General features: G+C 36.8%; 2 protein-coding genes across 2 annotated transcripts in view; one reads left to right on the top strand and one right to left on the bottom strand.

Annotated features, from left to right (window-relative positions):
- Positions 1 to 27,824, bottom strand: part of LOC136038948 (uncharacterized) — a 470,704-nt gene that overhangs the window by 112,343 nt on the left and 330,537 nt on the right. The window lies entirely within an intron of this gene.
- Positions 1 to 27,824, top strand: part of LOC136038946 (ankyrin repeat domain-containing protein 12-like) — a gene marked incomplete in the record, with an annotated part of 83,613 nt that overhangs the window by 45,281 nt on the left and 10,508 nt on the right. Inside the window, 6 exon segments of the mRNA XM_065722454.1 lie at positions 8,908 to 9,074; positions 12,324 to 12,557; positions 15,156 to 15,272; positions 18,236 to 18,436; positions 24,274 to 24,428; positions 26,887 to 27,099. Of these exon segments, the coding sequence (XP_065578526.1) occupies positions 8,908 to 9,074; positions 12,324 to 12,557; positions 15,156 to 15,272; positions 18,236 to 18,436; positions 24,274 to 24,428; positions 26,887 to 27,099 (1,087 nt within the window).

Below are 27,824 nucleotides of genomic sequence, written 5' to 3'. Positions count from 1 at the left end.
AAAGTTCGTTGCGAAAAGAAATTTATGGTGATTTTGGAAAAAGAAGTCTTAAACCCCTCGAAAATGGCTTCAGATCAAAATGAAAGTGCACCATTGGAATCAGCCTGGTTGAACCTTATACAGGGAAATTACAGTCCCCTCCTTGTTTACAAGGAAAATTGCCTGGGCTGAAATTAAAAAAAACTGAAATTAACCTTGACTGGGCTGCCCACTTAATTGAACAATCTGTCTTGGCTTTTTTCTACAATTGGCCGTGACTTTGACTTTTCCCACAACTATTCCCTTTTTTATGGCACTTGGTATTAACCAAGTGACATATAGCAGTCGCCAATTCTGTCGGTCTGTCGGTCTGTCTGTCGGTCTGTCTGTCGGTCTGTCTGTCGGTCTGTCTGTCGGTCCCGGTTTTGCTACTTTAGGCACTTCCAGGTAAGCTAGGACGATGAAATTTGGCAAGCGTATCAGGGACCGGACCAGATTAAATTAGAAATAGTCGTTTTCCCGATTTGACCATCTGGGGGGGAGTGGGGGCCCGGTTAATTCGCAAAAAATAGAAAAAATGAAGTATTTTTAACTTATCAGCGGGTATTTGGATCTTAATGAAATTTGATGTTTGGAATGATATTGTGTCTTAGAGCTCTTATTTTTAATCCCGACCGGATCTGATGACATTGGGGGGAGTTGGAGGGGGAAAACCTAAAGTCCCGGTTTTGCTACTTTAGGCACTTCCAGGTAAGCTAGGACGATGAAATTTGGCAAGCGTATCAGGGACCGGACCAGATTAAATTAGAAATAGTCGTTTTCCCGATTTGACCATCTGGGGGGGGGAGAAGGGGCCGGTTAATTCGGAAAAATAGAAAAAATGAAGTATTTTTAACTTATGAGCGGGTGATTGGATCTTAATGAAATTTGATGTTTGGAATGATATTGTGTCTCAGAGCTCTTATTTTAAATCCCGACTGGGTCTGATGACATTGGGGGGAGTTGGAGGGGGGAAACCTAAAATCTTGGAAAACACTTAGAGTAGAGGGATCGGGATGAAACTTGATGGGAAAAATAAGCGCAAGTCCCAGATACATGATTGACATAATCGGAACTTATTTGCTCTCTTTGGGGTAGTTGGGAGGGGGGGAGTAAGTCTTAAAAATTAGAAAAATGAGGTATTTTCAACTTACGAACGGGTGATCGGATCTCAATGAAATTTGATGTTTAGAAGGATATCGTGTCTTAGAGCTCTTATTTTAAATCCCGACCGGATCTGGTGATGGGGGCGGGGAGTTGGGAGGGGGAAACCTAAAACTTGGAAAACACTTAGAGTGGAGGGATCGGGATGAAACATGGTGGGAAAAATAAACACAAGTCCTAGATAGATGATTGACATAAACGGAACGGATCCGCTCTCTTTTGGGTAGTTGGGGGGGGGGGGGTTAATTCTGAAAAATTAGAAAAAATGAGGTATTTTTAACTTACGAATGGGTGATTGGATCTCCATGAAATTTGATTTTTAGAAGGATATCGTGGCTCAAAGCTCTTATTTTAAATCCTGACCGGATCTGGTGACATTGGGGGAAGTTTGGGGTGGGGAGACCTAAAATGATGGGAAACCCTTAGATTGGAAGGATTGGGATGAAACTTGGTTGGAAAAATAAGCAAAAGTCTTGCATACGTAATTTACATAATTGGAACGGATCCGCTCAATTGCGGGGGGGGGGGGGGTAATTCTGAAAAATAAGAAAAATAACGTATTTTTAACTTACGAAGGAGTGATCGGATCTTCATGAAACTTCATATTTAGAAGGACCTCGTAACTCTGATATCTTATTTTAAATCTCAACCGGATCAAACGTAATTGGGGGGGGGACAGTTGGGGGGACCGGAAATCTTAGAAAATACTTAAAGCGGTGAGATCAGGATGAAACTGGATGGGAAGAATAGAAACCTGTCTAAGATACGTGACTGACATAACTGGACCGGATCTGCTCTCTTTGGTGGAATTGGGAGGGGGGAGGTAATTTTGAAAATTGAGGTATTTGTAACTTACGAAAGGGTGACCAGATCTTAATGAAATTTGATATTTAGAAGGATCTTGTGCTATAAAGTTTAACTTTAGGTTCTGACCTTCTCACAAGTGCCAAATGAGCTCTTGGCTCTTCCGACCTCGTCCAAATGAGCTCTTGGCTCTTCCGACCTCGTACCATATGAGCTCTCGGCTCTTCCGACCTCGTCACAAGTGCCATATGAGCTCTTAGCTCTTGTTTAAATTCAAAAATCAACGGATTTGTGAAATTTTGGATTTTTAAAATTTTGAATGTTCTTAATAGGAAGAAATTCATAGAAGAACAAATAATTGAATCTTAAGATTCTAAATGACTGTTGCTTGACGTACCCAATCCCCTCCTCCTATTCGCAAAAGTTGAGCTTCGCCAAATATAGTTTAATACTTTTTTGCATCGGTAGTACTGATATGTCTCCCGTTTTTTTTTTCTTTTTTTTCAGCAAGCCTCGTGGGCTACCAGAACATCACAGAGAGAAGTTTAATGGCTCATTCAAAAGATATTTCTCATATTTACGTGCTTTTTATAAATTTCGCCATCTGCAAGTGCCATATGGCACTAAAATGGCACTCTTGGCTTGCGGGCTACCAAAACATCATGGACAGATTTTTTATAGCTCGTATAAAAGAAATTGCTCATATCTACGTTTTCCTTATAAAATCTAGCATCTGCAAGTGCCAGATGGCGCTGAAAATGGCCCTGTTGGTGTCATATCTCAAGTGAAAAAGCTGGGACTAGTGGGCATCCAGAACTTCTTAGAGAGATGCTTAATATCTCATTTGAAAGCTATTGCTCATATCTATGTGCTTTTTATCAGTTCTACCGTCCGTAAATACCCTATAGCCCTAAGAACGGCACTTTTGGTGCCGTTACTTCCAAAGGCTTATAAGTATAAAACGGTACCATTTTAATCGTCGTGGTCCAAAACCCTTAATTGGAGATTTACAATAAAAAACCTCCCGTATACAACTCCTCCCAGCCCTCTTTAACTTACTGTGAACAACGCGGTCAGCCGATATTGGGGCTCGCACAAGGATTTTTAAAATTTTGAATGTTCTTAATAGGAAGAAATTCATAAAAGAACAAATAATTGAATCTTAAGATTCCAAATGACTATTGCTTGACGTACTCCATCCCCTCCTCCTATTCGCAAAAGTTGAGCTTCGCCAAATATAGTTTAATACTCTCAATCTTTATAATAGAAGCTTTTATTAACTCAATGGTTTATAATAGCCAATTACAAATGTATTTGCTGAATAAGGTCCAATAACTATGCTTTTGGTGATGACATAGCTGTCCATAGTCTTTGGGAAAAGGGCTGAAGTTACATAACTTGGTCCTAATGCAATAAGTTAGACATACCAAAGTTTGCTATAGGTTTTGAAAACCTTAAAAATCTTCTTTAGAAAAATAGTTGCTCTTTCTTAGCTGTCGAGGTTGCCCACCTTCACCTTGGGTTGGTGCGCTGGATTCGGGTTCCTTCGTCTGAGAGGACGTGGGTTCGAATCCCAGTGTACCCAATTCTTCAGTTTGGGACGGGGTTCAGTGGCGTGACTCTGTAAGCTTAGCCAGAGTCGACCCAGCTCTAAATGGGTACCTGGAGAAGTCTGGGGAAGGGAAACAGGAAGGGTGTGCGAAAGCACAGGATGGCTGGCCCCCAACCCCCCATTGAACTTCCTGGCTGAAGGGCCAAGAAACGGAAATCAGCACCGCCGATACGGACTGTAAAGTCTAATGCCGTATCCTTTACCTTTTTTTTTACCACCTTCAAAAATCATGTAGACCATTTTTTGTAGCATGGATTTCTCGGCATTATTTGAAAAACGATCAGATTTTTTTTCAACTGAAAGTAAGGAGCGATATTAAAACTTCAGACGAACAGAAATCATTCCGTATATGAGGGCGCTGCCCCCCTCTAAAAAATTAAAAAGATCATTATAATGTTTCTTCTGCATTAAATTCAAATTAAAAATAGGCAAAGATTAATTTAAGAAAAGAAAGTTTTCTGAGGGGAGTAAAGAGTGAATTTGAAACCTAAAACGAACAATAATTATTGCTTCACAGTCTGTCTAATAAATGTACAAATGTCTGTCTAATAAGCTAGTACAAATACACCAAATAATCATATTCCCTATGTTTGTAGGATTATGGAAAACTAGCGCTTTACTGAAAATACAAAACAATAGGAGTTTTGGTACAGTAAAAGTAAACCGATAAAGGCCACTTTTTACAGTATTCAAATAAAGCTTTTTTTTTTTAGTAATACTGAAGTGTATGTATTACGATTTAAGATTGTTTATTATTCACTATTGGTATTATAGCTGGTGAGACCAAAATGTTACCTGATAAATCAAACCAATATTTCTGTATGCTGTTCAATGACTTTGAGGTTAGTTAAAAAGTATTTATTTTTAGACTTATGTTTTTAAGACAATTTTAATTGTATACTGAAAGTTACTAATATCACAGCTTGTGTAAGACTATGAAAAGCCTTATAGATTGGTTTGTTATTGTCAGGTTACGTACTCACTCTTAACTAATAAATCATCATTCTTGTTTTTTTATGCTTGGTTTCCGTTTTTTCAGTAAAGCGCTAGTTTTCTATAATCCTATAAACATAGGGAAACATGATTCTTTAGTTTATTTGTACTAGCTTTATTGATATATGTTAGATAGACCGTGAAGTAGTAATTTTTGTTCGTTTTAAGTTTCAACTTCGCTCTTTACTGCTACATTAATTCTCGTGTGAGGCCAAACTCTTCGAATCCCTCGAATGAGCCTGTGATTCCTCAGTACCCCATCCCCGTTAAGAAAGAGACGAGACAGGAATCTATCCCTTTCCCAACCCTGTTCAATAATTGTGTCCTGGACGCTCAGGCAACATGTCATTCTTCTTGCATTCTTGGGGGAATCGATGTGTCTATGAGGGAATCTGTTTGTTATGCTGATGACGTCTTGAATCTCAGCCGTATGATCAGAATCGTATTGTGCAGAATTTCAAAATACTCAAAGATAAAAATTCAAAAGTCGGACTGTCTTTTAATCCTGAGAAAACCGAAGTTGTCCTTTTCAATTGACGAAATCTCTCTACTTTTATCCTAAATCTGGACGGTTCTCTTATCACACCTGCAGATCATATTACATACTTAGGCCTTCCAATTGGCGCTTCTATCGGCCACACGCATCGTTTGCTGATATCTCACGTTGAGCGTAAAATTACTATTTCTTACGCTGGAATCGTAATAAGCAAACTAAGCTTCAATCGTTACCTTCTAGCGTCTATCTAAAAACGCCACGGCCCTTCCATATCTGCTTTCCATTTATCTTTCTGGGAATTGTTTACAGTTACAGGTAAAAAGCACCTACCATCAGTCTTTTTCAGATTTGCTAAGCATCTTTTACATTTGCCTCCTTAGACAAGAAACCGTAAAATTATCTATTTGTATAAGCTTGTAGACCAAATATTAGCATTAACAAATCTATCCCGGTTTCAAAGAAATTTTCATTATGCTTGGTCGCAATAGTTTGTCCGTATTAATGTAATGTATGTAATGAAGAGTTTTTTTTTGTCATCTATTTGAATTTTAATGTGTGTTTGTGTCCTTTTTTTCTATTTGTTTTCTTTAGTGATTGCTCCATCTATTTTACTTTTTTTTTTACGGGCAATAAATGAATAATAATAATGATAACAATATGATTTTCTGTAAAAATACGACATTAAATATAGGCTTTATTTCCGACCTCCCTTAAAGCTTTCGCACAAAACATGTCGAATCGACATTTTAGTTTCTGGGTTCTTTTTAGAGGGACAAGTAGCAAGCTTGTCGCCCAACCTTCCTGCGACACGGATCGAAATATAGATATGTAGCAGCTTTTTATTTAGCATTAAACATTTCTTTGCGATCTTGCGGTAACCTGATAGTCCTGGCGTAGAAAGAAATTAACAATAACTAATAAGATCAGGAAGAAGTGATTTTCCCTCTTTCATACTAACCTCCAGTTGAGGTTATTAGATTATAGCAAATCCATTTGTGATCTTAGTATATGGATTTTTGGGCATACTGATCCTCTCTGGGAGTGCATTGGTAGTGCCCTAGAAAGAAATCTTATCCCTCTTTCTGTATTCATAGATTTTGGAAAAGCATTTGATACCGTTGATTTTAATATTTTATTAAGTAGGTTAGCTTGTTTAGGGGTCTGCGAAAAGAATTTGGAATGGTTTACGTCTTACCTGCATGGTAGGTCCATCAAAGTTATGATAGATGATGTGGTAGGGAAAGCCTTCAATGTTTATTTTGGAGTGCCCCAAGGTTCTGTATTAGGACCTTTACTGTTTTTAATGTGCGTGAATACAATGCGTTTTTACCTTCCTGATGCCGTAGTTACATCTCCCGAAAAATGGTTAAACCGTATATGACACAGCGCTTACAGTGATTGCGAAATCTATTGAGGATTTCATAGAAACAACTAATATAACCCTGGAGAATTTATCTCAGTTCACAAAGCATAGTTTTCTTGTAGTGAATATTGAGAAAGTTAATTATATGATTTTTAGTTGCATTGGTAAAGTTGTAAATAATTGTCATAGTCTTATTTTACAAGATGTTTTCATTAGTCATGTTTTTCAATGTAGATATCTAGGATTTTATTTTGATGTAAATTTTAGTAAGATTCATCATTGCAATGTAATATCTTCAGTGTTGGCTTGCGGAGTTGGTATTTTAAAAAGATTTAACAGTTTGTTTCCTCTGCATGTTCTTAGAGCAATTTATTAGTCAATTGTTCATCCTTATTTAGTGTATGGTTGTTCATTGTATGCAAGCAATTTTTCTAGTCATGTAAAAAGGGTCCAGATTATGCAGAATAAGGCAATTAGAAGTTTGAATGGGTATCTTGTGTGTGGTAGTACTAGATATTGTTTTAGAGATTTAGAGATTTTGACTATTGATTTTATTAAGTCTCAGCAGATTTTAATTTTTGTATACCAGGTTTTAAATGGATTGTCTCCTCGGTATTTTAGAAGTTTCTATCGATGTAATTCAAATTACAATTATTCTACTAAGAACTCTGAGCAGTTGAATAGTGAAATCAGGCATACAACGCGATCTGGATTTATGGTTTAACATGTAGGTGTTGATATTTGGAACTCAATTCCGGAGTGTTAGGTGGTCTGAATACCTTATCTATTTAAAAGAAGGATAAAAAGTATTTTTTTGAATAATTTGTAAATTATGGTGGTTATAATTTATCCCTTTGACGTTGATTGTAGTATAATTTATGTAGATGTTTTTTGGTTGAAATAAATGCATATCTACCTACCTACCTCTGGACAACAAATGATGGTTAGTCACACAACGTGGCTGAAAACGCCACATTGTCGTGGCAAGATCTCTTTTGTTACCTTTAAAGGTCAGCACCTACCAACAATAAATCAAAAACTTGGTAATCAGTGCAGCATTCATGTCATTATCAGATGACGATTCATAAATAAAATAGAGCTCACTACGGCATCCTCGTCATACTTAAAATTTATTTTTCAAGATGGGGGGGGGGCTGAAAACCTCCTGCGTAGTATTTAAACCTTGGAAATCGATTGGCTCTATTAGAATTCATTTCTCTAGGCATATTAACCTTTACCCCCTGACTCTGTGGGATTCTGTCCAAACCAAAAGGCTTATTTTATAATCTTAAGACTATCTTTGAATAAATGGCTACCTAAAATTTTTTATCGGATGTATTTGTGGAAAATAAAATGTTAAGGGGGGTGAGCAGGGGGCGTCTGCCCCTGATTACTTTGACTCTTAAAAAAGGAACTAGAACATCTGATTCCCAATCAAACGAGGGGGTATCCACCCTTTCATACTCTTAATCTCAAAAATGGCACTAAAACTTCTGGCCAATAATCCAATGAACCCCTCGAAGTTTGCACGAACACCCTTTCTATATAAACCTTATATGCCCCCGGGGCATAACTTACATCCCTTCTCCTGAGGGCTGTAGAGAGTTGTCATCTTTAAATACATAATTTCAGGACCTTTCAACTAGGTTGAACTAAATGGCTATCTAAAAATTTTGATTGAATGTGTTGGGAAAATGGTGGGCGTGGAAGGGGGGGGGGTAGTTGCCCTCCAATCACTTTTGACCATTAAAAAGTGTGCTAGCCCTTTCAATTTCTAATCGAATGAGCCCTTTTCGAAGTTTTTTTACGGCAACTCCTTTGATACTTCTCAAGTGCTCTCGTAAAAATAAATAGAAATCAAATAATAATACGTTGTGTTCACATTGTTCTATGCTTAGGCAGCGCTATTGCACTGCCTATGATTGTTAATTGACGGTATAGGTTTGTGTCATGAATTTCAGTAGTTACGTCTACGAAAGGCCTCACTGAGGCACCCACATCAAACATTTTTCAGGAAAGGGCATTTTTTTGGGGGGGAGGGGGCAAAGATAACCATATTTATCAAAAATATAGTGTAAAAATAAGCGGATTTTGCTGATGCTAGTTTTTTTGCCATTAAATGACTATAGGTTTTGTCATGGATTTTAAATTTCTGCATAACGTGTCACCCAGCCACATACACAGGAACCTAATTGGGGACCTGACAGTATCTTTTTAAGAGGAGGGTGAAAGATTCGCAAAAAAGAGCAAATTATATATAAAAACTGAGTAATTTGAATAATTGCGATTACAGGGAAATTCGGGTATACCATGCCCGAATATCTCCTTCTCCGTGCATGTGCCTTGTTTCACCTTTAAATTCATTTTTAAGTAGATTATGGTACATTCATTTCTAAGTAGATAGAGCTGCAATCCATACTATATACTACCCTCCAAAATATACAATCCTATTTATAGCGCTGATATGAAGAAGGACGACCCAACCGGCGAAAGTGATACGGGTTCTTCAGACTCGAAATATGGATCAGTAACATCCAAGAGGTCCGTGGACGAAGATAGTTGTGGTGAGGAACAGAAAAAGAGACGAAGGCGGAATGAAGAGGGGAGCTCAAAAGGAAGGAGAGGTACGGTGCTCTTCTCTGAGATAAACTAAAAAAAACTGAAAATATGGAGGGGATCGTGGAGATACCCACTTGACATTGATCATGGGTCTGACAATTATGGAAACACCGATTTCGTTTCTAAGCTTGCATAGGTGACACTCCTTTCTTTGCCCGCGGCGCTTGTAGCTAAGAATATGATCCTTGGTAGCCGGTTCCAAGGGGGAAAAATCACTCTAAATAGCTAAAACAGGCAAAATATTTTAAATTATTGCAAACTTCAGGCTGAATCGAAAAAGAATCCAAATTTTTTCTGAACTCTTTTTTGAACCCCCATCCCACCCTCAAGGGGATCTTTTCTTCTGTAGTAAAACCTGCTTGGAGCCAATCCTTCTCTTAAAAGAAACAAGATATACTGCGTTTGTGGTAACACCTTAGTATCGCTGGTATTCTCTGCTGAAATATGTCGACACACTCTGCTTTGAAAATACTGCTTTGCCTCATCTTATCAAAGTACAGTTAAAAATGTGGTGATGAAATTGTTGCACAAGTTATGTATCATATATAATCTGTTTCATATGCAGGGAGGGACCTTGGAAGGCCCTACTTGAAATAAATTTTTCCACAGAGAACACCGTTGGAATCCTAAACTACCGTTCCCCTCTTAAGTTTTAGACTTCGCGAAACAAATTTTGACTATGTCATTGAGTACCGATTAATAACGACGAAGGCAACACTGGCTTTTCATCATAAAAATAAAAACCAATAATACAACGGAGAATCTTCCTAAAACACGGAAATTTGTTTAAGTCTTAAGAATATTTCGGCAAGAACAGGACAGGAACCTATTAAGAACAGGAGGGTGGAGCATCTGCGCCCCTAGGTCCTTTTGCACCCCTAGATATAAAAAAATAACGCCCCCTCCTTTAAGTTTTCGTCAACTGTCACTACTGAAAAAAGGTAGAGAAGTTAAACGGGGTTGGCGACTAAATGTGGGTTAAATAAATGTTATTTTAGTGCTTCAAAACGCTATTTTTTCTTCTATATTTTTGAAGCACCCAAGACAAAGGTCCTTGCGGTATCTGCTTTAATTTTATAAAATAATACATTTTTAAATTCATTTTGTTGACAAACGATACTTCATTACAATTAAATTTTAGTAAACTATAATCATCAATTCTTAAGTTAAAACTTTAGTATTTTTGTTTACAATCAAATTTCTATTATTTTAGATAAAATCGAAAAATAGCAAATTTATTTTATAAAAATGAACAGGCTGAAAATTATCCTTGCTTTTGTCCTTTTGTTATTTAATTTTTTCATTTTCGTTTTCGCAAGTTATCTGTAGCCAGCGCGGGGTTAAACCTATTTACTTAGCAAGCAAAAGCTGTTAGCGCTACTGACAATGCTGGAATACCCAGCAGAAAACAAGATCGAAAAATTTTAAATATCTTAAATTATAGATAACTTATACAATAGTTAAGGCTGGGTTAGTATGCAGAACATAGTCTAGTTAGGAAAAATCTATGACAATATACTGTTATACCCTTTTGACGAAAGTGTTTTGTTTGTCTTCAATCCAAGGCAAAATTACTTCGTTTATCTTTATTGAAATGTTAAGTAGAGAACAAAATAGATGAAAAGATAAATCCAACTTCTGACTTTTATCCTTGGTTTATAATTAATTGCAATTTTGCTGGGTAAAGCCCGGATACGGCCCCGAGAATAATTATCAATCAAAGGAAAATTTCAGCCTAAATCGTATTGTGTTGTAGACTAATCGTATCAGATATCCTCATTTTAATTGAAAAATTCCTACTTTTCTAGTGAAGTCGCCAGACGCTACACTGTTAGTGGCTCTTAATCCCTTCTTCCTACTCTAATCTACTGAAGGCTCATTAGTCTTATGAGTTTTCCATTCTCTTTGGTACGAATCTGGAATCGTAATAAACAACACATTCTATTCTTCGCACGTGATTTTCTTCCATTTTTCGTTTCCCGTTGTCTGACTTTTTTTTTATTGCTTTGTCTTAGTTGTTTAGTCTAGACTATTTTTCCTGTCGATAAAGCTTACAGACGTGAAGCTGAAATTGGGCTTTTAGTTGTTTATTTGTTACTGTCTTAATTAAAAGTTTTGTGTCTTAATATTTCCTTTTCATTTTAATTACAAACAGAATGGTGGTTTGGGGTTAGAAATTATTAGCTGTAGGCAGTTGGCCTAGCGCATATGCCGCGGACATAATGCTTCCTCTGTCGCCCCCAGGGCCGAATTTAAAGCTTTGACCTTTCTACGCCTAAGTGTTTTTGCCGCTCCGTTTTTACGAGATTTTTGAGGAAATCCCCGAAAACCCGGCGATAGGGGAAGCACTGAACAGAACGCAATGAGGAACCAAAAGTAATAAAAGGGAGAGGTGATACCGAACTCTCAGTCGCCATTATTGGTTGACATTTGACAATTTATAAATGGCCACGGAATTCCTGTGTAGTTTTGAAATCACTTTTCTGTGAATAGGCAGCGCGGCGGTGAAGTGCACCTGGCACTTTGACTATAAATTACACCAGTCCAGTTTTTCCTAAGAAGAAAATCCCTAAGTGATAATTTATAGCGCACCCTGGCATTGTGCGCCCTTAGGCCCGGGCCTAGTGGGCTTATTGCTAAATCCTGCACTGATCGCTTCCTAACCAAAATCAAAAGGTTTGCATAAGTGTGGTCTTGGAATCACATCTTAAACTCGTTTGCTCCCCTGGAATGTCACTCCTTCAACATGGTATTTAAAGGAGTTCTGTGTCAGGATAAAGGTTACTAAAATATTCCCTTCCTCATCTTTTTTTTTATCCAGAAATGGTGGTTAATTTTCTTCATTACGATATGTAGGGGAAAATACTCAAGGACGTACCACAATCAAATTTGCGACATCCTCCCAAGACACTTATTTGGTAGATTTGATCCTAGGAATCGGAATAAACCAAACGTCTGAAGTTAGACAATTAGGAGATCGGTTCCTGCGCTACGCAGACCCTTGGTCAGCATGCGGGAAAGTTTTATCTTTTTTTTTAAGTTTCTATTTGCATCATTCAACGCCATCTAATTTGGTGCCTGTTTTTTATTTATCGATGTTTAGGCTGTCAGTTTCACAAAAAAAGGAAAAAAAAAGTGACAACATCTTCTGAATTGCCGCATCCGAATTACTGAAATACCTATAGAAAGATTGAAAAAAGACGAAAAAACACTCAAAACCAAAAAGAACCGTAATTATACTTTTTTTTCAATAGGGTCTGAGAAATCAAAAGTTAGCCGAAACACTGGAAGTAAACCTCAACTACAATCATCAGCAAGTAACAACGTTACGTCATTGCCAAGTGCCAACGACTCTTCAGCAGTTAGTGGCGTGAATTCATTTAGTCCAAAATGTGTGAAAAGTCCAGAAACAGAAGCGGAGGAGAAGCGTGGAAGTGATGGGGAAACTGGCCCCAAAGTCCCCCCTTTGAAGATTGTGATACCCTCGGGTAAGAAAATCGATCGGCCAAAGGTAAAAATGTGTGTGAAGTGTGTATAGGACATACTTACTTGGAGTTTCTGGGACAATCATTTTTAGTTTAGGGTTTTGACATTTTTCTTTTCTCGTAATCCTCTCTCGAAATTTTTGGGACCCTCTCAAGATTCTTGGGATGAGTGGTGATGCGCGAAGCTAAGGGGTTTAATGCATCCATGTTTGTGTGTAATTTGTTTTTATGAAGTTTTTCTTACAACTATACTAGTGAGGAAAAAGAAAAAATTCTTGACCTCCCCCCCAAATCTTCCTTAGATCCACCACCGCTAAGGCTCCTGAGACTTGATTTACCAGTTCGTGAATAAAATTGTACCGTAATTCTAAAACAAGTAAATAACACTTTTATCTTTTTCCCAGTGTTTGGTAATCTTTACCCCTCTTTAATAATTACCAGAAGCCTATAATTTCTCCCATTTCTGGGTAGGTACTGCTTTTGGATCTTCTTATTTCGATCTCCTTTTCTTAGCTCTACCCATCTCTGTATTTACTTGCTGATTTTCATTTGGGTAAAGTTTATTTTTATGCCTTTATTTTCATCGCTTTCATGTTTTTCACTTTTATTTTTCCCCCTTTCCTTTATGTCAAACTAACATACTGGTTTATGATCCCCCCCCCAAAAAAAAATTGTGGAGTCGCCACTATTGTGAGCTTCAAAATTCATTTTTCGCGGTACTTTGCAAAGACGCGATTCTTCTGTTTTGTTTCTCAATTTTTGAAGCCTAAAACGCATTTTTGACATTAAAATAAGGTAATCAGTTGTTCTTAAAGTACGTAATGGTTACCAGTTCTAGCCAGGTGCTTTAAAATTTTGTCCAGAAGTGCAAAACACGGTCAATGTTAATTAGCAGAAAAGCCAAAAGAACTGGGAGTCGATGTTCGATTTGTAATATATCCACCGGGACTCTGTGGAGTCCCAGGGAGTCCCTGTACTCCCTGGAGTCCAAGGGTTATGCAGATGATCTCTAGAGCCTCTATCATATGGTATTCCGAGAGACATCTGACTTATTTTTTGTCAAACCGGGATTCATAACATTTTCTGGTTCTGTCATTTGGTTGAATTGATTTTTCTACATTTTATTTTGTTGCTAAGATAATTAGAAGTTTCAGTTTATCAAAATACATTTGATTCCTTTCCCAAGAGAAGTGGTTTTTAGATTGTTTTTCGATAGCGGTATTGGAATTATTTTTGCCATATCTTTAATATGTAAAAGAAACTTTTTTGTGCAGACTAATATTTATTAATAAAATACAAAAACCCACAGCAGATTTTTTCTCTCGTATACAATTTACATCTTGTACCATAATGTCTATTCAGTTATTATCCCGCTATATCCTAAAGAAATTAGTTTTCCAGCATTCAAGTTAAAGTAGGATCGATATGAATTTATTTTGTGGGTATGGGATTTATATTTATTTTGGGGGTTCCGCAGTCTGAAAAACACGAAGGTAGTTTGTCAAAATGACATTAAAGAATTGTCATTAACATAACAATATAACAAAAGATACAACGAATTTATTGAGTATGCATGAGTTTTTTATTTATTTTAGGGGTGCCGCAAGATTAAAAAGGTTGAAAAAGTTAGTTAGTTAAAATGACATCAAAGGATAGTCATTAATAAGACAATATAATAAAAAGTACAGCGAATAATGACAGTAAGAAATTACAATAAAACAAATGACAAGTCAACAAAAATGAATTTTAAAATATGAAATTGAAATAAATATTGTCTGGATGTAATTTTACAAGCTTCATTTTTTTAAATACATTTTCTTCCTTTTTCTCATTCAAACAAATAGTTTTGAAATTGAATTTTTAATATCAGAATTATTTTTGTCACATCCTTGATGTAAAAAAATCTTCTTTGTGCAAACACAAAATGCTTGTTCACAAAAGTCAAAAATCAAATCATTTTTTGGGGGGAGGGGGGCTGATCCTCTAGTAGCATTAAACTCGTCTAAGGTAAATCAAGTATTAGAAAATATTAATATATTTGCGAATCAGCTTTTTCAGTATAAAAGCTTTGATGGTAAAAGTTAAAGGTAGGTTAGGTTAAATTAGGTTGTAAATCCCAGAAATGGGTTGAAAAACATAACCCAACCTAACCTATCTGTCACCATCAAACCTTGCATAAAACTGAAAGAGTTGACTGGCAACGCTGACTAAATCCAAGAAAAAAAAAAGGTATTTCGGACAGTCACCGGCGAATGTCGACATTCACCAATTTCGGACATTCACGGTAATAGAGTGACAGTAAAATTATTGTCTTTCGTTGATAATCCATAGGAGAGTAGAAGAGAAACATACAAAAAATACGCTAACAGGAATGGTTTAAAAAGAAGCATTTAAAATCAAAATGGCTTGCGTCGCATCTCGGATGTCTATAAAATGTCCCTTTTGCAAATAACTACTTTTTAATAACAGTAAAAACGACTCATTTTCAGTGTTTTCTCCCCTGTAAAATCTATCTCATATCATATAACTTCTTTTGAAATACCACATCGGATTTGTGGCTATTCTATTTCTCAATGTATATAGTTGCTGTTTTTTTTTTAGCTGAAGCAGAAACTGCAGTTAAGTCGGGAAAAAATCGTACAAATCCCCAGGCATTGCCTTACATCGTTTCAACATCTAGTCCAACCAGTTCAGACAAGGAAGGAGCATTGAGTCCAGGTATGAAGATATCATCTCTTGACTATGGGAAACTTGTGGTAACTGGGGGTAGCATCGGAAAGAAAAATTGCCAACACCATCGAGCGTTTTCCGACCCTTTTTTACTTTAAACCCGTGACTCGCAACGTGGGGTACCTGCCCCACAAGTGACATACCATGCTAAAAAAAGAGCCTAATTAAAAAAAAAAAAAAAAAACACACATATGACGTCACATTCATATACAATTAAAGAGCAAAAAAGATACACGGTAGTATTGCAATGACGTCATGAATTGCATAAAAGGTGTTATATACAGACAAAACTATAGTGTAATTAGTATATAATGCTAATGCTATACTAGAAAATTAGTATAAAATATGTTTGGAGGACGACTCGAAAAAATATACCAAGTTAATGGCGATTTAAGCTTCCTACAGGGGTTGGAAGATTTTGATGTGTAAAATTTTTAATAACAAAATGTAAATATCACGAGGGGGCATCAAGATTTTGGAAGTGCCTTGGTGGGGCATGACCGAAAATCGGTTGGGAACCCCTGCACTAAACTATCACATACCTGTCTTTTTATGCACTTCATAAAAAACAGGAGAGGGTAAATAAAGTAAAATTCTTTCCTCAGTAGGTCCACCGCCTTAAAGTAAACCAGCCTAGTCTGCCAATATTGTCTCAACGTAGCCTAGCCAGCTAGCCTAAGCCTACTGGGTACATTCTTCATTTTCACCTTTCTATAGCTCTTGAAAAATAAATATAAATGCTGATGAATTATCGCTAGCACATAAATTTCAGATTTCGTCCCGTAACATTTTAATTAATTCCAATTTTTTACTTTTTAATAAAATGACAAGAAGTTACACTATCAATGCGCTAGTAATTTTCGGCCCCTGTCTTCAGGTGTTAAATCGCCGAAGATTCGAACCAGTATCGCATTTGATTGACAAGACGCTTTGAACTTCTTTATTTAAAATAAACAAAAAAACATTATGCTCGATACTGTCATTCAAAGGCTTATTGTTAGGGAGTAGCACATGAACAGCAGAGGAGATTTAAAGTTAAAAAATGAGTTTTGGGTTTTGTTGAAGTTTTTGCTGCAACGTATTTGAGAACCAAGCGAGATTCGGGAACCCAAAAATTAATAGGTAATTTTAATTGATTTAACTTAATAATTAAATTAATTTAATAATTTATTGATTTATTAATTAAATTTATTAAATTTATAATTTATTTATTTAATTAAAATAATTTAATTAATTTAATAATTTTAATTTTAATTTAATTGATAATTCGCTTGTCTCTTTACCAAACTGCAACAAACTACAACTTCGGATTGTCTAATGACAACCCGCCATTTACCCGTTCCATTTAACCAAACACTTGGAAAACCATAGGTTCTATGACTATCTACCTTAGTTCTGCCCTAGGAATAACGCATGGACGGATGATAGACTTATTCATTAACAAATGACCTGACATCGTTTTTATACAATCCTGTTAAGGGGGTTATTAGAGATTTGCCTCTCACTCAATCGTACTATCTGTCTTGGCTTTTTCTACAATTAGTCATGGATTGAAATCAACTACTTGATTTTAATTCAAGTAGTTGGGAGTCAACTCGCAGTTCAAAAAGTACATGCTTTAATTCAAAAATCGTTATGTTGCAAGCATCACTTTACAATGAATAAGGTCCGAGTGGCTGTATTTTATGTGCGAAAAACTAAAGAAAACAAAAAGACGAAATCAAAAGCGGTAACCTTCAGCCAATGAATTGAGAACAAAACATAAAAAAATTAAAAAGCGTAATTAAAAGAACAAAAACAATAATTAAAAACGCATCAAAAATTTGTTTATATGTATTTTTGGTATGTTTTTACGAGTCGAACAAAAATTTTTTGGGAGAGGGGTTCAACCCCCCTAAACCCCTCCACCCGGATACGGCCTCGATAATTGGTGACGTGAAACAAAAATTTGACATAAACTCGATAGTTGGTGAAATTGGTTACATGACTGAGTGTTGTAATCCAAAATGGGTTAGCTAACATTTTTTTGGAAAACTAAGTATTATAAATAATCACCCCCCCCCCAAACAAAACAAAACATATTGTTCGGAGTTGACCTTTGGAAGAAGCTTAACAGCAGCGAACAAACAATTTATATGTTGTCTTTTATATGATCTGTTTTGTTTATTTATCACGCCAAAAGATTTGCATATTCGTAAAAATAAGAGTCAAAAGTGAATAGAGGGCAACCAGCCCCTCCCTCCCCTCAAGCCCATCATTCTCCTAAACACATCGGATCAAAATTTTAAGTCCTATTTAGCTCAGCATCGTTAAAAGGTCCAGTAATTATTCTAGAGTTGCTAGAGACTAGCACGAAATACTGAAAAACCCATTGCTCAAAAAAGGGGAAAAGAAAAAAAGGGGAAAAAATAATAATAAAAAAAGGCTCCAATCACACAGCACCAACAGGTTTAGAAAGTATAGCGGAGGAGATGTCCCTTCTATGTTACGTCCTACGTTCTAGGCTCTTTCGTATTTATGGAAATCGACAGAATGTTTGAATTTTTGCAGAAAAAAGGCTTTGTCAACTTTGATTAATTCATGTGTTTTGTCGGCTCAACGTGGTAAAAGTGACAAAAGTGTTACTACCCTAAAAGATTCATAATTTTAAATCAACAAATAGTAATGGTCAACGTGGTAAAAATGACGAAAACGTGATACTATCCTAAAAGCTTCTTAATTTTGTACCAACAAAAAGTAAATCTTTAAAATTCGTGTTTTTAGGTATGAAAAGACGTAAGATGGATCCAGAGTGGGATCAGAAATGTTTTTCTTTGATGCCCTGGGTAATTTAAGTTACAAACGATGTTAATGATAACAAATGATCGGATGGATTTATTCTGTATTTATTTATTTCACGTGTGAATTTTTAGCGGCTCTGTAGAAATGTTTCAGTATTTGTTTTTGTTTAGGGGAAGAAAAGAAGGATACAGACTCCGATAAAAGCTCACCGAACGGCCGAGTAACGAGAAGTTCCCAGAAAACTGGAGTCGGCAGTTCTAAGTCACCTTCGCCTCCGCCACCGTCATGTGATCCGAATATTGAAAGTTGTGAGCCAACCGCCACACCTGTCAAGGTTGAAGATGGCGTGAAAACAGAAGAATCTCATCAAAGTAAGGTTTGCAATTTAGAGTTGACTCCAAGAAAATTCTATGCAAACTTATGACAGAATCTTTTAAAGATTATCCTTTTAATTTGTAACTTTTCGATCAGTTTATTCTTTCGCTTGCAACATTAAACAAAGAAGCGGAGTAAAAAAAGAGAATGAAAAACGGAAGAAAAAGGAAAGGAAAATAACCTCTTAAAAAAAACGAATTCAGAATTGACAATTTATCCAAATACCAAAAAAAAATAATATTAAATAGAAAAAAAATAGCCTATTCAAATTCTGCTCAATTGCATCCCACTATAATTCACAACATCTGAAGGGCCTGCAACATAATGTTTATGCAGAAGAAAATTATTTCCCCAGTGCAAGGATATTACCCCGGAGGAAATATTTTATGACAAAATTCATGGTACTGGGCTGCTAAAACCGTTGGGCCTGATATGCCAGTAGTCAACCATTCACCTAGGTTTTTCCCCTGTATCCTTCAAAAAGATCAACAGATGGTCTTCAGGGATAACAACCCTAAGGAAACTATTCTAAATGGGGATGTGGTGCCTTACAAAGGGCTCTTTAAGTGCTTATCCGATAGTACTATGTATTAACGCGTTCGTCGTATTGGTTTGGCAGACTTCGGAAAGCAGTTTGAGAAGAGCAGCAATGCTTTTGTAGAAAACAGCCATTGACGCTACACCAAATCTCTTTCTGAGAGGCAAGCTAATCGGGTTAATTTTTACCTAAAGCCTAGCTTGTCGACTTGATACCATTGACTGGAGGATTTAATTACAAACTTCACAAAACTTTGAAAAACCCCAAACGAATCTTTAACTGTTCGATTTTACACAGCGAATCCTAAAGTGGTATTAAATACGGCCCCCAAGACAATCAGGGCGTTATAGTCGATGATGTAAAAGTCGATGATGGCATCTTAACATGGCAATCAAGTACGTTGTGTAGTTTTATTCATTTCATAATGGATGTTCTCTTGTCAAAAATCTAAATCAAGACTATTGTCATATTTGTTTGTCAATCAAATAGTTGCCATCTTTAGATGTCCATGAGGACATCTAAAGATGGCAGCTAAGTGCGTAGTGTGTTTTTGCAGAAATTGCCAGAAACTGTAGAAGTTCATATGGAAGTCTTTTCAACAAAATTTGACTTGTGTTTCTTTTCTAAGTTTTTAAGACACCTATGGTGTGTAAATTCCTCTTTTTCCCTTTCCTTAGCAGTTCTAAACCAAAAAATAAAAATTTCAAATTTGGAAAACCTAATTTTCTTGGGGGGGGGGGGTATACGCCGGCCACCGTAAAATGTATTGTTGGACATCCGGGTGCCCAGCCAATGCACTAGAATGTGAAGTGGCAACCCTAGGGTATTCCGGGTGTTATGTGTAGATGACTTAAAGGATTACTATAAACATTGACCTGGTATTTGATTAATCAGTTAGTATTTAATAAATGTCCGCCTAGTGTTTTGTCTTATAAGTTGAAGTTCATCCTGGCAAAGGCCATCTTTTTCGAGGGCCTTTTTTGCATTATTTTACAATAAAGACGAGAGAAAATGAATTGTGAAGGGGTAGGGGTCGCCAATTTTTCTTCAAAGAGTATACTAAAAAAATTATTAAAAAAATTTAAAGTTGAGGCAAAAAATGGGGGGGGGGATATTTCTTTCTTAACTTCCCCGCCCGAATCCGCCCTTGCAATTGTTTTGGTCAAAGTTGCTATAAGAACGACAAACGAAACAGGACTCAGGGTAGAGGCTTGTTATGAAGCAGGGTCGTTGCCAGCCAAAATATTGGGAGGAGGAGCAAGAGATTTTACCGACTGACTGGTCATTTCACCGTCTGTTTTTGTCAAAAATTGGCATAAAATACGTTTCGAATACAATACGTGAAATCACTGCACGAGTCGGTAAAACTGCTGCATTTACACACCGAGATTAATATTTCGGTACATATCACATCCCTATTTTAATGCTGTTTATTTAAGCCAATGGAAAATTATGGTGCCATCTGTAAAATCACGGTGCATGGGGATAATGTTTCGTGTGGAGGCAAATTTCCAAGGGTGAACTGTCCAGGGAAAATTTTTACACTGGGGGTATTGACAGAATTCCTACACATAACCACTCTTATTTGTCTTAATTTCTCTTTGTCTACTCAATTGGGCATGCGGAGATGCTCTTGGGGAAATTTTCAGCGTATTTAGATTTCCGGGAAATAATTTCTACGGAAGTGGCATTTCTAGAGTGATCGGAATAAAACGATTAAAACTTAATGAAACGTTTTTGAATTTACCTTGATTGGTCACATAATTTGTTCTGAAAATACCTTGGGAAATACCGTTGAAAATACCTTGTTCTTTACCTAAAGTTTTATTGGTTGTCTGGGCCGTATCCAGGATTTTATCACACTGTCGAGAAGTGAAATTTGGTTAACACTAATGAAATAAAACAATATGATGAAAATACAGTACTTTATCAACAAAATTATGGAAACTATGACAAAGAATTATGGAAGGGGGGCCGCCCAGAACTCATTATATTAGATACGTACCCTAAACTAACCTAACCAAAATACCAAATAAATATTTAATTGAAATATAGCTACAGTTTAGTTTCCCACCGAACCGAAGCTAATTTTGTATGGCATTGATCATCTGAGGGAGGAGTGGGGGGCTGGTTAATTCGGAAAAAAAATATATAGAAAAAATGAAGTATTTTTAACTTACGAACCGCTGATCAGATTTTAATGAAATTTGATGTTTGGAAGGACATCGTGTCTCAGAGCTCTTATTTTAAACCCCGACCGGATCGGGTGACATTGGGGGTGGGGAGTTGGGAGGGGGAAACCTAAAATCTTGGAAAACACTTAGAGTGGAGGGATTGGGATGAAACTTGGTGGGAAAAATAAGCACAAGTCCTAAACTTTGTGGGAAAAATAAGCAGAAGTCTTAGATACGTGATTGACATAATTGGGACGGATCCGCTCTATTTGGGGGAATTGGGGGGGGGGGGGGGTTAATTAAGAAAAATTGTAAAAAATGATGTATTTTTTAACTTCCGAAGGAGTGATCGGATCTTCATGAAACTTCATATTTAGAAGGATCTCGTAACTCAGATCTCTTATTTTAAATCTCAACCGGATCCAGCGTTATTGGGGGGGGGGGAGGAGACCGGAAACCTTAGAAAATACTTAAAGCAGAGAGATCAGGATGAAACTGAATGGGAAAAATAAAAACAAGTCTAAGATACGTGACTGACATAACCGGACCGGATCCGCTCTCTTTGGTGCAGTTGGGGAGAGGGGGTAATTCGGAAAAATCAGGTATTTGTAACTTACGAAAGGGTGATCAGATCTTAATGAAATTTGATATTTATAAGGAACTTGTGCTTTAAAGCTCTTACTTTAAATTCCGACCAGATCCTGTGATATTTGAGGGAGTTGGAGGGGGAAACCAGAATTCTTGGAAAACGTGAAAATTGGGGTATTTTTATCTTACGAATAGGTGATCGGATCTTAATGAAACTTAATATTTAGAAGGAATTCATGTCTCAGAGCTCTTATTTCAAATCCCGACCAGATCTGTTGACATTGGGGGGAGTTGGAGGGGGAAATCGGAAATTTTGGAAAACGCTTAGAGTGGACGAATTGGGATGAAGCCCTGGTGGATAGAATAAGCAAATGTCGTAGATACGTGATTGACGTAACCGTACTGAATTCGCTCTCTTTGGGGGTTGGGGAGAGGGGTCCGTGCTTAGGCGAGTTTGGTGCTTCTGGACGTGCTAGGACGATGACAATTGGTAGGCGTGTCAGGGAACTGCATAAATTGACTTGATAGAGTCGTTTTCCCAGATTCGACCATCTGGGGGGCTAAAGGAAGAGGAAAAATTAGAAAAAATGAGGTATTTATAACTTATGAGTGGGTGATCGGATCTTAATGAAAGTTGATATTTAGAAGGACATTGTGATTCAGAGCTCTTATTTTAAATCCGGACCGGCATTGAGCCTCTGATTTTCCTTTTAAATCAATCCATTGATTCTTAGAATTTTGTTAGAGCTCATACCATATGAGCTCTTGGCTCTTAGCTCTTCTGGCCTCGTCACAAGTGCCATATGAGCTCTTAGCTCTTGTTGATCTGGAGAAACCGGATTTCCCTTGTATCTTATTCGTTGCCAGTAATTTTAAGTCGTTTCAAATTGTTTAAACCTTAGTTAGGTTTAAATACATAGCAATTACTATTATTGAATGAAGGGATGAAACTTTATTAACCCAATAAAGGCACAATGGTCTCAAAATGGAGCATACAAGAGAAAAAGGGAAACAAAAAACAACTTCAATTGGAATCATTTTTATAAAAAGGCACTAAATAAACTATTTAAGGTATCCAAATTCAGTTCAAAGCGTAACCTACGCTCCGCGACAACAGCAAACGGGTCGACAACTCCATATACAGAAACTCGACGCCGATTTTTGGCCCACAGAGGTACACTCAGTAAGAACTTAGCATACCGAAAAAAAATTGACCGACAAGCTCCTTTAACTAACGTACTAAAAACATTCTAAAAAAGTGACACAGCTAACAAATGAGGCACAGAAAACTCGTTATAAATTTTAGAAAACACCCTTCTTGTATAGCGTGCTTTGCAAGGAACAAGCATTCCTTGCCAAGTTTGTACCTAGAAATTCTAAAAAAAGTGCTCGAGTATGCTTTAAGTCACTTCCAATGGGTAATCCAAGGTAATTGTTGCTTGGTGACAGCTTAACGGAATGACCACCAAGACAACCGATTTCGGGGTTGGGCCGATTGCTTGAAATACCAATTGACACAACTTCACTCTTTTCAGCATTAAACCCAAACCCTATTTTCCTATATTCGGAACATAAAATCTCAGAATTTTCCTCAATACCAGAAATGGTCTGACTGAGGTTCAGGACGTCGTCAGCATAATTTAAATATGACAAATCAAGGCCTCGAAAAATAAACGATATCTGAACTTTCTTCTGGGCCTCTAGCACACTGTTATTGTAAAATGGGGGCGATGATACCCCGCCCTGCCTTATACCTTTCTAAACGCGAATTTTAGATTTTGAAACAACAAAATCTTTTGAGTAGGAACTTTGATAAAAACATGAAGTTTACTATACATTTGTTTGTAGATATCAAGCCCATGGTGGCTGGCATTAAGCTATTACTTTCAACAACTCATACCCATTAACTATCAGAGGCTAGGAGTGCAGGATCCTCCGACACCCTACTCTATTCGAAGTTTCACTATTTCATCACTCCTCGAGGTTTCTATGTTCCTCCCTCTTATATTCTATCTTACGATTTTTTTTTTGGGGGGGGGGGCCGAATTGCCCGAATACAAAAAAGAAGAACATGGGCTCCCAACAGTATGGTGGAGGAAGGGCTTAGAACTTACCCATCCGACGTGGCTTTATTCTATAGTAATTGTTGACAATAGTAGTAAAACGTAACCTGAGAATCCGAGACCTAAGTAAATTGCCTTCTTTTCATTACTTTTGGACATGCTCCAAATGGGGATCGCATCCCCTCCTCCCTTTCAGCTATTATTTATTAAATACGTCAGGACTTTGTTAAGTGCTTAATGTAACTACCGATTATATTATTATTAATTGATAAGCTTATTTTAATCAGCAAATAATCAATCCTATATAGACTATTAATGTAGAGTCGTTCTCTACTGTAAGTATTGACTCTTACTATAAATATAAACTATTATAAATGTAGATATTATTGTTACGGATTATTGTAAACATTTTTGTAACCAATTAATCAATTAATTTCTAATCAGTGCCTAATTACTGTTTTGTCTTTTAGTTGAAGTTCATCCAAGGAAAAGGAAGATACGGAAACCCATGGAGGCAGAGACGTCTAATGAACCTACCCCAGGGGTAAACCTGCAACTACCTCCTGTAGCTGAGCAACAACCCTTTGTCAATTGTGTGGAAATGTTTTTAAAAATTAGGAAACAGGTAGTTGACGAAATATTCTTTCCCCTTGTCGTCGTTTATCATGGGGGAAGGGAGTTACCACCCACCCATAAATTTGTCTATTTAATAGCAAGATTCAAGTGATAGTTAGAAAATCGAAGATTTCTATGACTTAAATATGGGCAATCATGACATATTTTCTAAGCATTCATTGACGACTTCCTTTGACATGAAGCCCTACGCTTCATACCCTCTCAATTCATTCCCTCTCAATTCATAAGTCCGCCTTCTTCTCCTACGACTGATTAGTATTAATAGGAGGTTTTAGTATTAATGACAATTTGTTTAGGACTAAGTTTTACAGCCGATCCATCACTCCTCCTCCCCTTCCCTAGGCTGTATCTTCAGTTGTTTCCTATTCATTTTTATTCACAAATTGTATTTATTTATTACTTTATTTATTAACAAGCTGAAGTATACATTCTTAAAGCACCAAGGGCAGTGAAAACCATGTCTGACTCTTCGAATTGGCTAAGTAGAAACTCACCCAACCATAAATTTTATATATATATATATATATATATATATATATATATATATATATATATATATATATATATATATATATATATATATATATATATATATATATATAAAAGCAGATCCAGTTTTTAACGATAAAAAACTATGAATAGTTATGAAGCTCTTGGGAGTAGCAAGCGCCTAACTAAAAGAAGAAGAGTGAGTGAATATTTAAAGATTAAACTCAGTGGCGTCCATTGGAAGGGGGAGGAGTCGTAGGAAAATGAAACATTTTGGGATACATTGGATGTGAAGGAAGATTTGTTTTATGAAGAAGAATTAGCGACAGTACTATAAGGATTAAAAAAAAGGCTCCAGGAGCTAATAGCGTGGTAAATGAGTTTCTGAAATATGGTGGTTCTGAGGTTGGAAATAAGCTACTGAAGATTATTAATATGATTTTTGAAGAAAATACCTAGTTTAGTACCTAGTGATTTTAGGAAAACCTCAAACCACTATATAAGACAGGTGGTAAGAGTGAGTGTGATAATTATCGAAGCATTAGTCTGGTCTCTGTAGGTAGCAAATTACTTAGTAATATGATACTTTTTAGACTGAGAGATGCTGTTGACAATGTTTTAAGGGAAGAACAATGCGGTTTTAGAAAAGGTAGAGGATGTGTCGACCAAGTTTTCACTCTTAGGTTAATAATTAAGAAATGCCTGAGTTATCAAATACCTTTGGTCCTCAGTTTTGTAGATTACGAACAAGCGTTCGATCATGTTGATAGAAGAGCTTTAGCAAAGGTCTTTAATCTTTGTATCGTATACCAGACAAATACATAAAAGTGATTAGTGCTATGTACTAGAACAAAATTGCTGCACTTAAGGTAGGAAATGAGGTTAGCAGTCGGTTTCGTGTTAAATCAGGGCCTAATCGTGATTGTGTTCTATCCTCTTTTATGTGGATCATTTTAATGGTATTGCCAAAAGAGTACAGCCAAGGCAATGGGAGACCACGGAATCAAATGTGGAGAAAAAGCTCTCCTGGCCTTAAATTATTCTGGTGATTTAAGCATGAAAGTGTTAGCAAAATGAATGAGCTTTTAGAGGTTTTGCGAGTTCAGGATGCTAGAATAGGTTTGAAAATAAATATTAATAGGACTAAGTCACTAAGGCTAGGAATAGGTGAAGATGAAAAGCTGGTGTTGGTAACGAAAAGATTGATCAAATGAGCAGCTTCACTTACCTTGGTAGTATTATTAGTAAAGAAGGTGAGAGCAGTCAGGAAGTTAAAAGTGGAATAGCCAAGGCTCAGGGTGTTTTTTCAAAGTTAAAAAAAGTTTAGAAGAATAGAAAGATAAGTCTGCAAAACAAGATTAGAATATTGGAAGCTACAGTGATGACAGTGGTCAAATATGGCTCTGAAGAATGGGCGCTCCGAAAAGCAGATGAAAATTTACTAGATGTTTTCCAGAGAAATTGCCTACGGATTGTTCTGGGTACCCGGCTGACTGACCGTATTTCAAAGAATAGACTGTATGAAAAGTGTGGTTCAATCCTGCTTTCTATGGCTATAATAAGAGAAAGTTTGAGGTGGCTAGGGCACGTTCTGTGGATGAAGAATGACTGTCCGTTTCGGCCAACCGTCTAGGGCTAAACGGAAAGCAGATCGTCCGCGATTGGGGTGGAAGGATGTCATAAAGAAAGATTTGAAGGAAATGGAAGCCACCTGGGAGGGTATAAAGAGGAAGGCTTTGAGTAGATTGGGATGGAGGAGAAGCGTGTGTAGCTGTGTCGGCCACACGTGGCTTGGTGCTGCGGTGAATCTTTATAATTAGTAGTAGTAGCTATTGAAAAAAACGAGAAATTTGCTCCCTCTAGATTTTTGAAAATACAATACCCCTCCCATAGAGTCACGATAATTGACAGTATTCACTCGATTACATGTGAAAATATGTGTAAAATTTTTGTTTCAGATTGAGCATAAGCGACGAAATTTGATTCCCGTAAAAATCAAACCTCCCCAAGGATTTAAAGATTATTTAATGAACCGATGTTCTTACGTCTTAGCTGGCAATGCCTCCTCGCGGATGGCGGTTGCAATGTTGTCTACTCCCCAGAATCTTTCGACCCCAATGCAGGAGTTATTCACTCAGCAAGAAAAGGAGAGATACAAACTCCGCATGCAGGTAAATATAACGTTTTAATTACTTACTTAATTGTCCTGGTTGCTCTTAAAGTTCATTTGCAACGAAGAGGTCAAGAGTATTTAGCTGCTGTAAACCTCCTTCTCTTTGCCCTGTGGTGTCCACTCATAAATAGGTATTTTTGTGCCCTGATTTGTTGAATGGTATAATAAACTCACTCTCCCTCTTTATTTTTTATTTTATATATTTTTTTCGTGACTCCGCTTTGTGGAGCTTTTGTAGTTAAATAATTTCCCCTGGATATTAAACCTCAATAATATTCAGAGTACGAATATTTTATATAGCTATTGAACATTCTATTTTTAGTCGTTTTATTTATTTGACGATAACGTAAATTTAGCCTTTTTGTGCTTGTTCTGAAATACGCCATTCATTTACTGATTTATAAGACGTTATGTTGAAGTTTTCGTCAAATGGCTACCTATAGCCAGCTACCTTAAATTTATAGTACCAAGGACCTCAAAAACGAAAACTAATTCATTAAATTGCTCAAGTCGATACTACGTCGATATAAGTCGATTCTACCACACACAACCATACACGTCCTAAAAAATTGTGAAAAACCCCGAGACTTTTCTGTTCTTGCTGGAGATTGGAATGGCAGAGTTGAACCGAAGGATGACTCCATTCAATTTGTAGTTAGCGCTTTCGGCTAAGGAACCATTGCGACACCTGTAAAAGGCTCACTTGTCTTGCTCTAGGTAGGA

Source organism: Artemia franciscana, chromosome 18 (assembly GCF_032884065.1).
Source record: "Artemia franciscana chromosome 18, ASM3288406v1, whole genome shotgun sequence".
Classification (NCBI taxonomy): domain Eukaryota; kingdom Metazoa; phylum Arthropoda; class Branchiopoda; order Anostraca; family Artemiidae; genus Artemia; species Artemia franciscana.
The sequence above is the reverse complement of the archived record's forward strand: the minus strand, read 5'-3'. Positions and strand labels throughout refer to the sequence as shown.